This window comes from Martes martes (genome assembly GCF_963455335.1).
Source record: "Martes martes genome assembly, chromosome: 3".
Lineage (NCBI taxonomy): Eukaryota > Metazoa > Chordata > Mammalia > Carnivora > Mustelidae > Martes > Martes martes.
The window spans coordinates 129,219,879-129,234,093 of record NC_137890.1 but is presented as its reverse complement, the minus strand read 5'-3'; the positions used below and the strand labels follow the sequence as shown (position 1 = coordinate 129,234,093).

At 46.0% G+C, this 14,215-nt stretch overlaps 1 protein-coding gene across 1 annotated transcript in view; it reads left to right on the top strand.

The window, feature by feature from the left end:
- Nucleotides 1-2,080: 2,080 nt before the first annotated feature.
- CYBRD1 (cytochrome b reductase 1) overlaps nt 2,081-14,215 on the top strand; it is a 34,289-nt gene continuing 22,154 nt past the window's right edge. The window contains exon 1 of the mRNA XM_080798437.1: nt 2,081-2,387. Coding sequence (XP_080654563.1) covers nt 2,195-2,387 — 193 coding nt within the window. The 5' untranslated portion in view covers nt 2,081-2,194. The remainder of the gene's footprint in view (nt 2,388-14,215) is intronic.

The following is a 14,215-nucleotide window of genomic DNA, read 5'->3' as shown; positions in this document are numbered from 1 at the left end:
TGAAGAAGTTGACTGGGGACAAGGAATAGCTACGTTGAGGGAAAAGAATAGGGACACAATGACATTGTTAAAGAATTACTAGTTGAAGATCACAAAGGAAGAGAAACAGCATAAAATTAAACAGGGAATGTTTACGGCACTCAGGAGCCAAAAAAGTAAAAAAACAAAACAAACAAACAAAAAAAACCAACAACTGGAAGATTCGGTGATAGTTTCTGTTCATTCCTATGGGTTTGCTTGTACCCTTTTCCACCCTGCTGTGTGTCCTGGAAGGCTGACCTATATAGACTACATCAGCTACCCTCTGGCTTCTGAGAAGGGTCAGCCATTTGGGACCCTGGACAGGAGATTGGAGGGGAAGAGAGTCAGACTGGAATATTCATCCTGCCTGTCATTCTTCCTGCGTGTGAGGTCGCTGCAGGCTCAACTCAAGGCCAGAACCTCAGTGAGACTGCCCTCTTTACACAGTTCTCTCTCTCGATTCCAGTAACCCTCTTCCCTTCAGGCCTGGGCACTGCCAAACCCTTGTGGTTTCCTTTGCCCTGCCCACAACTTTGCAAATAGTCCCGTTCATTATTAAATTGCCCAGTTGGAATGTGTCATCTATTTCCGGCCAGGATCCTTATATGCTCAGTCCAATTCATTTACTGAGTAACTACTAGATGCCAAGGAAGAATAAAATGATAAATCAGACAGTTCATACTCTCAAGGGGACAGTCTGGGGAGTGGAGACAGCCACAGGAACAGATGATTACATCACAGTTTGAAAATGAAACACACAGGCACTGGATGGGGACATGGGTGAGTGGAGGCATAAAGCAGAGGCAAGGGCAGGTTTGGAGAAGGTGTGTTGGTGGAGTTGGGGTCAGGAAAATTCAAAGGCAAGGATGTGAGTAGAGGGGTCAGGAGCTGGGTGAGAAGTTTACAGCTATGGATATCAGGGCCCGTCAGGGTGTGAAAGGACGAGAGCAGAGGGTGAGGCTGGGCCAGACCACAGAAAGCCTTACACTGCACCGGGCAGGCACAGGACCTTCTTTCCCATGTACGTATTCTCCCTCTCTTTCTCCACTAAGGGAAAAATAATGACACGGGTGAAGTGTGCAGCCTCCTACTCTTAACCCTTAATCCTGCCCTACCACCAGGGCTTGACACTCCTACTTCCTTGGTCTTTCTGTTGAAAATCACTTCTACATGCTGCCTGCACATCCGAAGATCTTTCAAAATGGCAAAAGACAATATTGTAAACCAGTCCTTGGAGATGAGCTACAGGAGAAGGCTAGAAGTGAATGTTCCCAAATGCATTCTAGAAGCCCTAACAGCCAGAGCCACGTGTTTAGTTTTGTTTTGTTGTTGTTGTTGTTGTTATTGTTTAAGATTTTATTTATTTGACAGAGAGAGAGCACAGGCAGGGGGAGCAGCAGGCAGAAAAAGAGGGAGAAGGAGGCTCCCTACTGAGTAAGGATCTGGATGTGGGGCTCCATCCCAGGACAAAGGCAGACATGCTTAACAGACTGAGCCACCCAGGGGCCCTGAGAGCCACGTTTTCTTTTATAGCAACAGACGACAGGCAACAGACAGTCTAATGGAGACGGCAACAGGGATGCTGGAAAGAGGGAAAAGAGTGAAGTTTCATTTCATCAAAGTGGGGCTTTGGCCCAGATTAGTTTGTGTAGGTGGGCACTTCTTTGATCCATTATTTATCACACTGTATAGGCAAATCCAGGGTCCAGGAGATGTCTGTCTTCCCTCTATAAAGCGCAAACTGCAAGGAGTTTCCTTGTTAGGTAGGGCCTCCTGGGCACATTCCTGGCATCTACTGAAGACAGCCAGTCCTCAGGGCTGGGGCTCAGCAGGACTTCGTTAATCAAAATCAATACACAATCCCGTCCTCTCTTCTCAAAACCTAGCGGTAGTCCTACTCCCTTAGTCATCTCACAAACAAGGGACACGGCTCGAGTTCAAAGCAAGCGGTGGGTATGGAATCCTACCAGCTCTCGCCCCAACAACGAACTGGATGGGTTACTGGATGCCGGGCCAGGGGGCGGCCCCGAGATTCCTGCGGCTGGCGGGGAAGCCCCTCCTCCCGGGCGGAGGGAGCTCCCAAGAGTAGAAGCCCGCGTCCCGCCCCGGAGCCAGAACCTTAAGGCCGCCGCCGCCGCCTGGCAGAGTTCTTGCGGCTGGCTATGGGGCTCTGATGGCCATGGACGGCTACAAGGGCTTTTTGGGGCTGCTGGTGTCGTCGCTCCTCGTCGGCTTCCTGTCCGTGATCTTCACCCTCATCTGGGTCCTCCACTACCGGGAGGGACTCGGCTGGGATGGGACCGCGCTCGAGTTTAACTGGCACCCGGTGCTCATGGTCACCGGCTTCGTCTTCATCCAGGGCATCGGTACTGGGCATCTCCTGGGAGGCAGCGGGGAGGGACGCAACGGCCGGGGCCCGGGACGGATCGCTCTCAGCCGAGTGGGGCCGACGTGGGCGAGCGAGGGGGTGAGGGGGGCGCGCGGGGCGCGAGCGGAGGGTGCCCTGGCGCCGAGACGGCGGGGCGCGGCGGCGGGACCGAGTCGGGGGCCGCGGGCGCGCAGACCCGTGACTCGGCCGACGTGGGCTAGCGGGCAGCGGCGGCCCTGGGGCGGCGCGCGGGGCCGGGGAGCGCGGCCAGACGCCTCGGGGAGGGGGGGAGGCAGAGCACAGCTGCAGCCGGGCGGGTGGCCCGCTCCGCCGGCCCCACTTGGTTAACTCTTTGCTGCGAGTGGCGGGGGCGCGCTGGAAGCACCCCGTGGCCCCCGAAGCCGGGACGCAGGAAGGAGGCTGGAGAGCCGTGCCTCCCTAGCGCAGTAGCCCCGAAAATTGCCCCCTGTGGACGGAGCCTGCGCGGTCCCTGGCGCAGAGAGGCTCTTTAGGCGAGGCCTTTCTCGGAACTTTCTTCAAGGGGGCAGACTGGGAGAGAAACGCAACGGGGGAAATGGTGGGGCGAGAACTTGTCGGTCCCGGTCCCAGCCTCTGTACTGAGTGAAGGGGCCGGGCGGTCAGCCGGTGGCCAGGGTGAGGAAAGCATCAACTGAGGCTTCACTCCTCGTAGAGCGTTCAGTTCAGTCCAGTCCGGGAAGCCTCCGGGACTCAAAAGGGTGTTAGGCTGCCCTGCCTGGTCATGGGACAGACTTGAGCCCAACTTGTTTTTGTGGCTGCCGACCAGCGAAATTTCCCCTGCGGGCCTTCCCGTTGGGCGCTGGCCCCGAATCGAGCAAGAGATGCCAGGTGACGGCCTGCGGCCGGCCGCCTGGCTCCCAGACGGGCTTGTGCTTGAGACCTCCCTGGGGTTTGCCGTGTCCACGTTTGGCCCCACACGAGCCAGCTCCGGGCCTGCACTCCCTGGGATGAGGCTGACCGAGAGGGAGGGTTCCGTGGACGGCAGATTTTGTTTTGGTTTTTGTTTTGGGGTATAATTGACACATATGTTTCATGTGTGTAACATGGCCAGGTGTATGATTATATTTAGGATTTATAAATCGGTATGGTCACCACAGTAAGTCTAGTTAACATGCACCCGCTCACATAGCTACACAGTTTTTTTCCTTGTGATAAGAACTTTGAAGATGTGCTCTCTTAGCGACCTTTAAGATCTGCTTTCTCAGCCACGGCTCAAATATACAATATAATATTATTCATGTAGCCATCATGCTGTACTTATTGATACCTGGAAGTTCGTAACTTTTGACCACCTTCACCCATTTTGCCTCTGCACCCTCGCTTCCCCCCATCCATGGCCGTTTTTACTGTGGCTGTGTATGGCCGCTCAGTGTCCTGACAGTTTCCTTCCTCTGCTGCTTGGCTAGAAAGGAAGCTTTAGCTAGTGGTGCAAGCCCCATTTATTTGTAGACACTTTTCAAAAAGTGGAGTCAAGGCCTGGTTGATAAAGTATTTAGAAGAAGGTAGAAAGCGGTGGTGGGGGGGGTGGTTATAGCTCAGAAAACAATGGATAGAAGCATAAAGGTTTCAGAGAGAGGTGCCCACCAGCTGAAACCTCTAAGCCTTGTCTTTGAGCAGGCCGCCGTTTCTCCACCAGTATCTGGCTCTCCAAAACAAACAAGTGAAGAAAAGAGCTCTGATGTCTTTCGCAAAGCAAAGATTTTTGTTTCCGTGTAAAACGTTGCTGCCGCGTTCTGCTGGTGTGGCCAGCACCCTCCCATCCTGGGATGCAGTGGTAGGTGTTGCTCAGGCTTAGTTCACCTGGGTTGCCATAGGCAAGGGGGTGCGAGGGCCATCAGGAAGCCAAGTTATTTCCTTACGTAAGTCTTGGTGATTTTGCTACTGACCGAAAATGAGAAAAACATACTCCAGTTCCAAAGTCACTGTCATCAGAAACACTCTTTCCTTGGTGGTGGAGCCCTGAAGTGTGGACAGAGCTGTCAATGTCCTCTGTTTGCTCAAAGTAGGAGAAACAGTCTCTTCATGTCTTCCAACCAGCACTTCAGAGCAGCTTCTAATACCAGGAAATTTTCAAGAGTCTTCTCATAATTGTGAGGATAAGGGAAACACAGATGATAATAGTTGTTTCCTGACTGACCAAAGAGGAGATGATCACAAAACAGTCACTAGCATTTATTGAGTGCTTTCTGTATGCCCACTAAGTGGGATTTAAGAATAAACCAAGGCACAGAGCAGCTAAGTACCTTACCCTTATTTTCAGAGTTCATTTCTCTGCCTTTATGGTAATATGCTTACTTTCTGCAAAATATTCTTAAGAGGAGCAAACACTTCATCTAAAATACACCTTGAAATTCTTTATTCCTGTTAGAGTCCATTAGAGTTTTCCTAAAAGGGTTTCTAGTTTCTCTAAACTATGGGCTTTTCTTAATCTGTCCATACTCACTTTGGGGCAAAAACATGTAAATGGAGGGGCGCCTGGGTACCTCAGCCTGTTAAGCTTGATTATGGCTCAGGTTGTGATCTTAGGGTTGTGACATCAAGCCCCACCTAGGGGAGTCTCTCACTCTCTCTTAAAAAAAAAAAAACAACAAAAAACAAAACAACAACAACAACAAAAAACCAAAAACACGTAAATGGGTATTTTAGGAATTTTCATCTGTTTATTTTATGCAAACTTTGTTTTCTTAAAGCTTAGTTACAGTATTTGTATCAGTTTTGGAATGTCTGTCCTGTTTACTATTTGGATTCCAGATTTGCAAAGCACTTAAATCAGATAATGCATTTAATCAACATAAACATAAGCTTCTTCCTGCAGACAGGCACATGCATAATACTCCCCAATTTTTACAAATCTCAGTGAGCCAGCGTCTCCTCGGGTCCAGCAGTGGAAGGATAAGTGTTCAGTAATCAACATTATAGGCCAGGAGGGAAACACACATTACAGACCAGTCATCCTAGAACAGGGCTTTTTTACTGTGTGTAATTGTTTCAGGGAGGAAATTTTTAGGTTTTGCTCTTTCAGATCTCTAGTAATGAACAGGATGCAACTGAATTTGTCTGTGATGCACAAATATTTAGAGACGAGGAAGGGAAGGCTAAATTACAGTTATTATTCTAAGCATAAAATGCCTTACAAATACAATACACAAACAGTAAGCAATACTTAAAACCACTTGAGAATAAACAAGAGTCTTGTGAAACACCTTTAAAAAGTAAGCTCTAGGGTAAGCAGAAAAGTTACAAAATAAAATGTGTGTGCATGGAGGCTCACAGACACATAGTCCAGATATGCTTTGGGAAATACATGTGTTCTAAAAGAGAGTATAACCGACGATGGGATATCTAAAACTGAAATAAAATTTTAAACGAGTGGGATATCTAGTAAATATCTAGTGATTGAGGAAGAGTTTCAAAGAGAACTTAGAAGAGGCTTTGTGCTTCTCTGAAAGGAATGTTTCCCATGAAGTAAATACACTGCCAGGAAACCAGAGAAACAACCGTCGAAAAGAAGGCCTCAGAAAAGACTGAAACAAATAAACCCTCTCAAAGTGGCAGCTGACCTTTTAAAAGGTTCAGCAAGGTGGAATGTGTTATTCGGTAAAAGGTAGAAAATTCAAGTATTTAAATTTGTGGAATAGAAGTCTCAGCAATTCTATCCTCCTCCCTTTTCCACATGTAGAACTCCGTTTACTGTATAAACTGAGGGGAGAGAAACTGAATTGTGTAATGATCTCAAGTTGGCTTTGTGAGAAAATGTAACTACGTTTCAGTAACATTTAAAAGACTAACAAAAAGAAACTGAGTACTTCTTAAAAGGCAGTTGGCATATCCGATTAATGCCTCTAGAAGTGACCACATTCCAAGTCCACTTAAGTGTATTTGAAAAGCCTCTTGGGGTAGAGCCTGGCCAAGAAGACAATGGAGAGAATGCCCCAGATACCTACCCCAAAACCAGCCTTCGAAGCACCACCGACAATAAAACCTACCAATTTTAGGGAAAGGAAGCTTGCTACAAAGCATAAGGACACAATGCAAGGCAACCCAAAACAGAATTTTTTTTGTTATAAATAAATACATGCAGATCTCTTTGTAATGTAACTAATAAAAATGTTATAGAAATGATTATTTTGCTCACTTTTTTGTATATCTGGCTCTAAAATAACACCTAGAACTGACAGACAGTAGGCCAATAAGAACAAAGGAGTGATTAGTTCTGTACCTTCATTAAATTGTTAGTAACAAAATGCAGTTTTACTCATTTGGGATGATAATGATAGCATCTAAAGTAAATGTGCCCTCCCTTGCCCCTCAGTGATTAGCCTGTTTAGCCAGTTTGGCTGCACAGATTTATTTGGGAAGAACAAGCATCAGATTATAGTGGAAATGCATCTTTCTTCTAAAGACCTCAGGCGCCTTAGAATGTCGCCATCTCAGTACGACTTGTGTCTCCTCTTGTCTACCAAAGACATCAATTTTCCCTTTTTCCTTCTGCATCATAAACTTTCTTCCCACCTTTGGATTATTTCCAACATGTTATAATGTCTGTCCTCATAAAACCAGCAGCACTCTTAACGCCATGTTAACGCCCCTTCAGCTACTGTTTCAGTTCTCTGCTTCCATTACCACAGAACATTTTTGGAAATTTTTGTCAACACCTGAAGTATAGACAAAAAAGTATCTCCCATTCCTCCCCCTTGTCTTGTTTTGAAGCCACTCCAGTCAGGCTTTTTACTCCACTGCTCAGTCAAAATTGCTCTTAACATAGTTACTAGTGGCAAACACGTAGCTAATTCAATGGTCTCTTCTCAGCCCTCATCTTGCCTGATCAGAGAGCAGCATTTGGTGTAACTGACCTCCTTGGGACACTTCCTTCACTTGGCTTCCAAGACACCTGGTGCTCTTGGCTCTATGCCTTCACTGGCTATAACTTTCAGTGTCCTTTGCTTGTTCCTCCTCCTCTCCCTGATCCTTTAAATTTACAGTGTCCAAAACCCAGTCTTTTGAGCACTTCTCCTTTCTTGATGCACTCATACTCTTGGTGATCTCATCCAGTCTTGTGGCTTTGAACACTGTCTATTTGCTGAATCCGATATTTATGTCTTTGGCTTGGACCTCTCCCCGGAACTCCAGACCCACATATCCATCTGTCCACTCAAAATCTCGGTTTGGATGTCAACTAGACATGTCCAAACCTCAGCTCTCCATCCTCTTCATACCTCCCAAACCACTCATCACACAGGTTCCCCATCTTAGTAAATGGTAGCTTCATCCTTTCTGGACGTTCATATGGTCATCCTGGATTCCTCTTTTCCTGCCATACTTCTCATCCAATCCTTCAGAAAATTATATTGACTCCAAACTCAAAATACAGTATTATCCAGACTCTGACCATTGACTATTTTAGTTATTTATTCATTCATTGTCTGTCTTCTACTAGAATGTAAGCTCCCTTGTCTGTTTTCTTCACTGCTGTATCCATTGTGTGTGGAACGCTACCGAACATATAGTCCGCATTTGATAAATATTTACTAAATTAATGAAAGTTTGGTCAGTCGTCTAAACCAGGGGCCATACTTACAAGGATGGCATATAAAGTCAATATGAGAAATGGTGTAACACCCACTACTATGTCTTCCTCTGTTCAACTAAACATTCAGATACACAAGCCTGCCAAGACCACACTGGGCACCAGAGCTTGCTGCCAGGGCAGCATTTGGTATTCTTTTGTAATGGGTATCCTTTCTGCAATTGTCCATATAGCAGCCATATGTCTACCCATAAACCAGTCTCTCTCTGGGAGACCGTTCAGACACCAGGAGACAAGATCTGCATTGGTGGGATCAGAGCTTAAGGTCCTCATGCCCCACAGGAGCCAATATGTTTTTAAATTTTATTTTATTACATTATATTTTTTATTAACATATAATGTATTTTTAGCCCCAGGGGAGGAGCCAGTATCTTTTGTAATACTCTACAGACCTGGTTGCCAGTGTCCCTGAAGGGGATATACAGTGAGTTGAACAATGACTCCCAAAAGACACGTCTAACTCCTAATCTTACAGACCTGTGAATGTGACTGTGTATCTTTGCAAATGTAAAGTTAAGGATCTCAAAATGATATCATCCTTATTTAGAGTGGGGCCTAAATCCAATGACTTGTGACCTTAGAAAAGAGAAGACTTGGGACACAGACACTGAGGGTAAAGGCGATGTGAAGAGGGAGGCAGAGATTGAAATGATGTGTCTACAAGCCAGGGAACACCAAGAGTTGCCAGCAGCCACCAGAAGCTAGGAGAGAAGTATGGACTGGATTCTGCCTCAAAGCCTCCAGAAGGAACCAGTCTTGCCAAACACCTTGATTTTGGACTATTGGCCTTCAGAACTGTGGGAGAAGACATTTCTGTTGTGTGAAGCCACTCTGTTTGTGCTAATTTATTATGGTAGCCCTAGGAAACCATCACAGGTTATAACAGTTATCACACTCTGGGAAGCCCAAAGTTTGGCTTTATTGGGTATTTATAGAGGTATTTGTAGAATTTTTATTGTTTCTCCCAGTCCATCAGGGGGTCATTTTTATTATAAACACATTGCCTAATAACATTGGTGTCAAGCCCCTGGTATCTGTTTATTAGGACAGTTAACCAAAGGTCAGATCCTCGTGCAACAAAAGGTAAATGCCGTGTGTGTGTGTGTGTGTGTGTGTGTGTGTGTGTGTGTGTGTGTGTTGAGGGCGGAGGGGGGATTGTAAAGAATTAGAGAGTGCCTACTCTGGACAAAATAGGAAACCTCTTAGCTGCAGCGAAATGTGGCTGTATGGGGATGCCAGCCCAAAGTGCCTAGAGCTTCCAGTTATCCAGGAGAACGCAGATTTTTAAAAAACTGGTTCAATCCGGGGCACCCGGGTGGCTCAGTGGGTTAAAGCCTCTGCCTTTGGCTCAGGCTGTGATTTCAGGGTCCTGGGATAGAGCCCCAAATCAGGCTCTCTGCTCAGTGGGGAACCTGCTTCCTCCTCTCTCTCTGCCTGCCTCTCTGCCTACTTGTGATCTCTGTCTGTCATGTAAATAAGTAAAATCTTTAAAAAGAAAAGAAAAAACAAACTTGTTCAATCTAAAAGTAAACCAGCCACAAAACCAAAACAAAACCCCCAAACATGATGCTGATCAAACAAAACACATCTGTAGACCAAATCCAGTCCATACCTTCCAGTTTACAGGTGACTCCTGCTAGAGCTTCCCATCTTGATTTTGTGGGATTTAAAGTTTTTCCCTTAAAAAGTAGAACAATCTTCTCTTTTAAGAAATTAGACCAGAAATCTTTGTTATAACTTCTTTTCTTCCTGTAGAATCTTCCTTAAAAGGCCAAAATAGGCTTTGAAATAACCAAAGAGACTTAGGCCATACATTTCTACACTTGATCTTAGCCAAAAGGCCGAAAAGCGATTGGGCCATACATTTCTAAGTTCATTCATTCATTCAGTTTTCATATCTCATGCTATTTAACTAGCATACATTAATTAAGCACTTACTGTATGCCAGACACTCTGTAAAACAAAGGAGTAAAATGTAGCCTTGCCTACAAGTTGTTCCTATTTGAGTTTGCTAGAGCTGAATTATGATTTCCTTTTGGAAAACCTGAGCCCTAGGATTTGAAGTTTAGTGCCTGATTTTAGAGATCAAATGCCTGACCCGGGTCAGACAAAGAGGTGATGTCAGAGCCAGTACTATTTCTAATCTGTTATAATATTGATACGAGGCATAAGAAAATATAGCTGATGTTTCTAACAATGCAGGATTTCTGGATATTTATAAATGTCTAGCAATTAATTGGATTTTTCTCTCTGCACACACTATTTGTTACCAGCTAGCTGCCTTTGCGATTTCAGTCACTTCAAAGAGATGTTTAAGTGCCAAGATACTAAAACAAATTTTCCAAGTCATCCAAATCCCTTCCTGCATTTTGATTCTCTAAAGGTTTTCAGTTACATGATATTCATGTGGTGAGACAGTTTGAATACACAGGCATGTTTCAAAACTTAGATTCTTTTTTTCCCCCCAGTGGCAGGTGGATTTTATTGGACTGGGACACACCGGGGATCCTCACCCATGGCAGAGAGTGGGGGACAGGTTGAAGATAAAAATCTGATGGTCACTTGTGGTAGGACCACAAATTCTGGGGCTTTGCTGGGTGAAGGGGAGCTGAGAACCAGGTTGCCTGGTAACTGGGAAGCCCGACTTTACTGCTGGTTGCCTGTTCCCCAGAAGCTGGAGGGAGGCAGAGTGTCCAGGGGTGCATGCAGAGGTTGGGGATACATAGGGTGCAGGAAGAGTCAGAAAAACCAGTCTGTTGGTTTCATCTGCTTTTGTAAGGACAGTCTGCCGCCAGGCCGGAGGAAACCTGTCTGGGTGGGCGGAAAGTGCACGGCGTAGAGCTGTGGCTGCGGCTGCGGCTGTGGCTGAGACAGGTACCCTGCAGCCGAAAACGCCGAAGGTGCTCTGAGCTGCCGACTGGGGCTAACGGCTGGCTAAGTGGGTCCATAGTTAGGCAGGAGGTTCCATAGGCACTGCTGGGGTCACCTTGGAATTGACCGCGCCCTGGGCTCCCTGCGAAAGCAGCTGCTGAGCCCACGTAGTGCCGGGTTCCAAGCACTTGGCGTCTGAACATCTGCTTGGCCCTGTCAGCCACCAGGAGGGTGCCTGGGTAACTGTGTCTTCCCGGGCTCTTTTGCACGCCGAGGAGGTGAGTCCCTGTGTGAGCAGCCAGGCTCTGCGGGGCGCAGCTGATGGCAGAGCGGTCGGGTCCTTTTTCGCGCAGGTTCCTCTTCCTCACGTAAAACTTGTCTTGAGCTGCAGGAAAAGCTGGTGCTTCTCTTCCTCAAGGGCCCAAAGCTTCTCCTGCAACTTCAGATTTGTTCCTTGGGCTCCTGCAGTGACATTCTCACTTCCACCTCCTTTTTCTTCCTTCTCCGCTGCTCCTCCTTCATCTTCTGTTCCATCATCTTGTCCCCCTCTTGCTCCTACGGGGGTTTGCGCGCAGGCTCCATCTCGATGTTCTGGTGCAACACTGGGGCCAGGAGGCTCCAGAAGGGCAGGCGTGGTGCTGCCCGGGGTCGGGGGGGGGGGGGCACCCGGCTCTGTCACTGCGAGACGTGGGACCGGCCCTACCCGGAGGCGGGCACTCAGGGGGTCACAGTGGGCGGTGCCCCGGGGGAAAGCCCGCCGGCCTCCGCTGCTGCCGCGCCACCGGGTCCCTGGCCCCTCCAGCCCTGAGTGCGCCGCGTGCGCAGTGCCCGCAGGCTGGGGGTCTCTGGCCTCGGCGCTTCAGACTTCAGATTCTCTTTGAGAGCCACTGCAGGAATCTAAGAAGATTATTTTATTTTATTTTAAGATTTTATTTATTTACTTGTCAGAGCTCAAGCAGGGGGAGCGGCAGGCAGAGGGAGTAACAGATTCCCCGCTGAGCGGGGAGTCCCGTGGGGGACTTGATCCCAAGACCCTGGGATCATAACCTGAGTCAAAGACGCTCAACCGACTGAGCCATCCAGGCGTCCCCCCAAGAAGATTATTTTTAAAACGGTTCTCTGCTTTTACGTGTTTTGTTTTAAGATTTATTTATTTGAGAGAGAGAGAGAGAGAGAGAGAACACGAACAGGGTGAGGGGCAGAGGGAGAAGCAGGCTCTCCACTAAGCAGGGAGCCCAATGCGGACTTGATCCCAGGACTCCAGAACCATGCCCTGAGTCCCAGGCGGACGCCTGACTGACTGAGCCACCCAGTCACCCCTGCTTTTACGTTTAACCTTGAGGTCTTTGGATACATTCTGGTACATTTTTGGGTGCACAGGGAAATTAGTTGATAATACTGCTTGGAGCCTATACCGAGGATGTCAAAACAATACTTTATTCAAAGAGTTAAGAAAAGTGTAATAGGTACCCTATACTTAATTAGAATGTATAAGCGTTTAAAATTAGCATATAAAATTACAATGTACTTCAAATGATAACTTACTCTTATTTTATTTTGGGGTTCACGTAAAGCTAACGTAAAGCTGTTAAGTCGGCCCCAGTGTAGAGTACCTATTACTTACTTAAAAAGACCATTTGGTCTTATATGAACTAACACTTGGATCAGCAGTACAAATTGTCTTGAGTTTTTGATTCATGAATTTTAAAAGAGGATCTGCTAATTTCCTGGGGAATACTAAATAAGTTACTGTATTTCATTAAATTTATTCATTCAACATACACTTAATGAGTTCTACGGTGTACCAAGCTGTGTGCTAAATGCAGAGGTATGGAAGTGAATGAAATAGACATGCTCCTACCTCCATGAATCACAAGATTTGAGCACAGAAGAGCTAGAATCAAATTGTTGTCTACGTTTGGGGACATTTCTCCTTCCAAGTGTCCCTTTCTCCACATACCCTTTGACAGATTCCAAATTTGCATTGCCTGTGTCAAACCAGAGATTACGTCTTTGAAAGTACATATTTTCACATATTCCTGAATTGATTAGGCAGCGAAGAGCTGAGAAATTTTCTAATAAATAAATTCCATTCAAGTTACTGTATTTTCACCTTCATTTGTCCAAAAAACAATTAAACACAGGTGTTGATTTCCTTTTTCCTTTCCTCCCTTGCTTTCTTTTTTTTAAGTTTATCACAATAGCATATTCCACTACCAATAATTTTTCTTTTAAAAGATTTAACATGTATTTCTAATAAATATATGTGTTCATGTTTTCCATCATTTTCTGGGGAAAAATGGTCTTGCCAATGAGGTCCTCTAACAGAAAACCCTTGTTTCAGTTACAAGTAGCTGTTTGATGGCATTTCCCCTCCTCATGGGCTTATGAGGCCTTTTTCTTCCTTCTCGCTGAACCTCAGGAATGGTGTCTAAGTAAATGCCAAGCCAAAGAAGCAAGAAATATTTAAATTCGGCTCTCCAGGAAGTTTTTATAGCTGTTGAGAGTAGCTTCTTGTTTAAGAAATGTGGTTTGATTTGTTAAGGTTGCCCTTTCTCCTGAAGTCCACCATGGTTTGGTTATTTATACATTTTTAAAAACATGTAAACACCTTATGCAAACATGGTATTTTGCAGTTATCCCTCATTTACCTAAAGAGCTTTTGAATGATAGTGAACTACGTAGCAGAACTACATAGCCAGGACTGGCAGAAAACTCCATGCCTCACTCACATGAGATCCTCTCCAATTTCCACAGGCAGCCGGCTTAGTAAAGATTAATTCACTCTTAGGTTTGTGAGCTTACGAAAATATTGTTTTGACTTCAAAACTATTAGAAACTCTTTCAATCATACAGAAAATAACATAACCAATCCCCATGTATTCATCACTCTGATTTAACAGATGTTCTGATTTTTGCCAACATAAAGATTTATAAACTAGAACTTAAAGCTGGTAGGAATAAAAGATAATACAAGGGGGCGCCTGGGTGGCTCAGTGGGTTAAAGCCTCTGCCTTCGGCTCAGGTCATGATCTCAGGGTTCTGGGATGGAGCCCTGCATCGGGCTCTCTGCTCAGTGGAGAGCCTGCTTCCCTTCCTCTCTCTCTCTGCCTGCCTCTCTGCTTACTTGTGATCTCTGTCAAATAAATAAAATCTCTAAAAAAAAAAAAAAAAAGATAATACAGGATGATGGAGGGAGGGTAAGCACCCTAACCTGAGCAAGACACTTAAAGAGGAGATTGAAGAATTCTAAACTAGACCCAGGGACTGGAAAACCGTAATTGCCTGGGCTCATGTGAATCAGAGGCAAGCTCCTCCTGCTCAAAGCC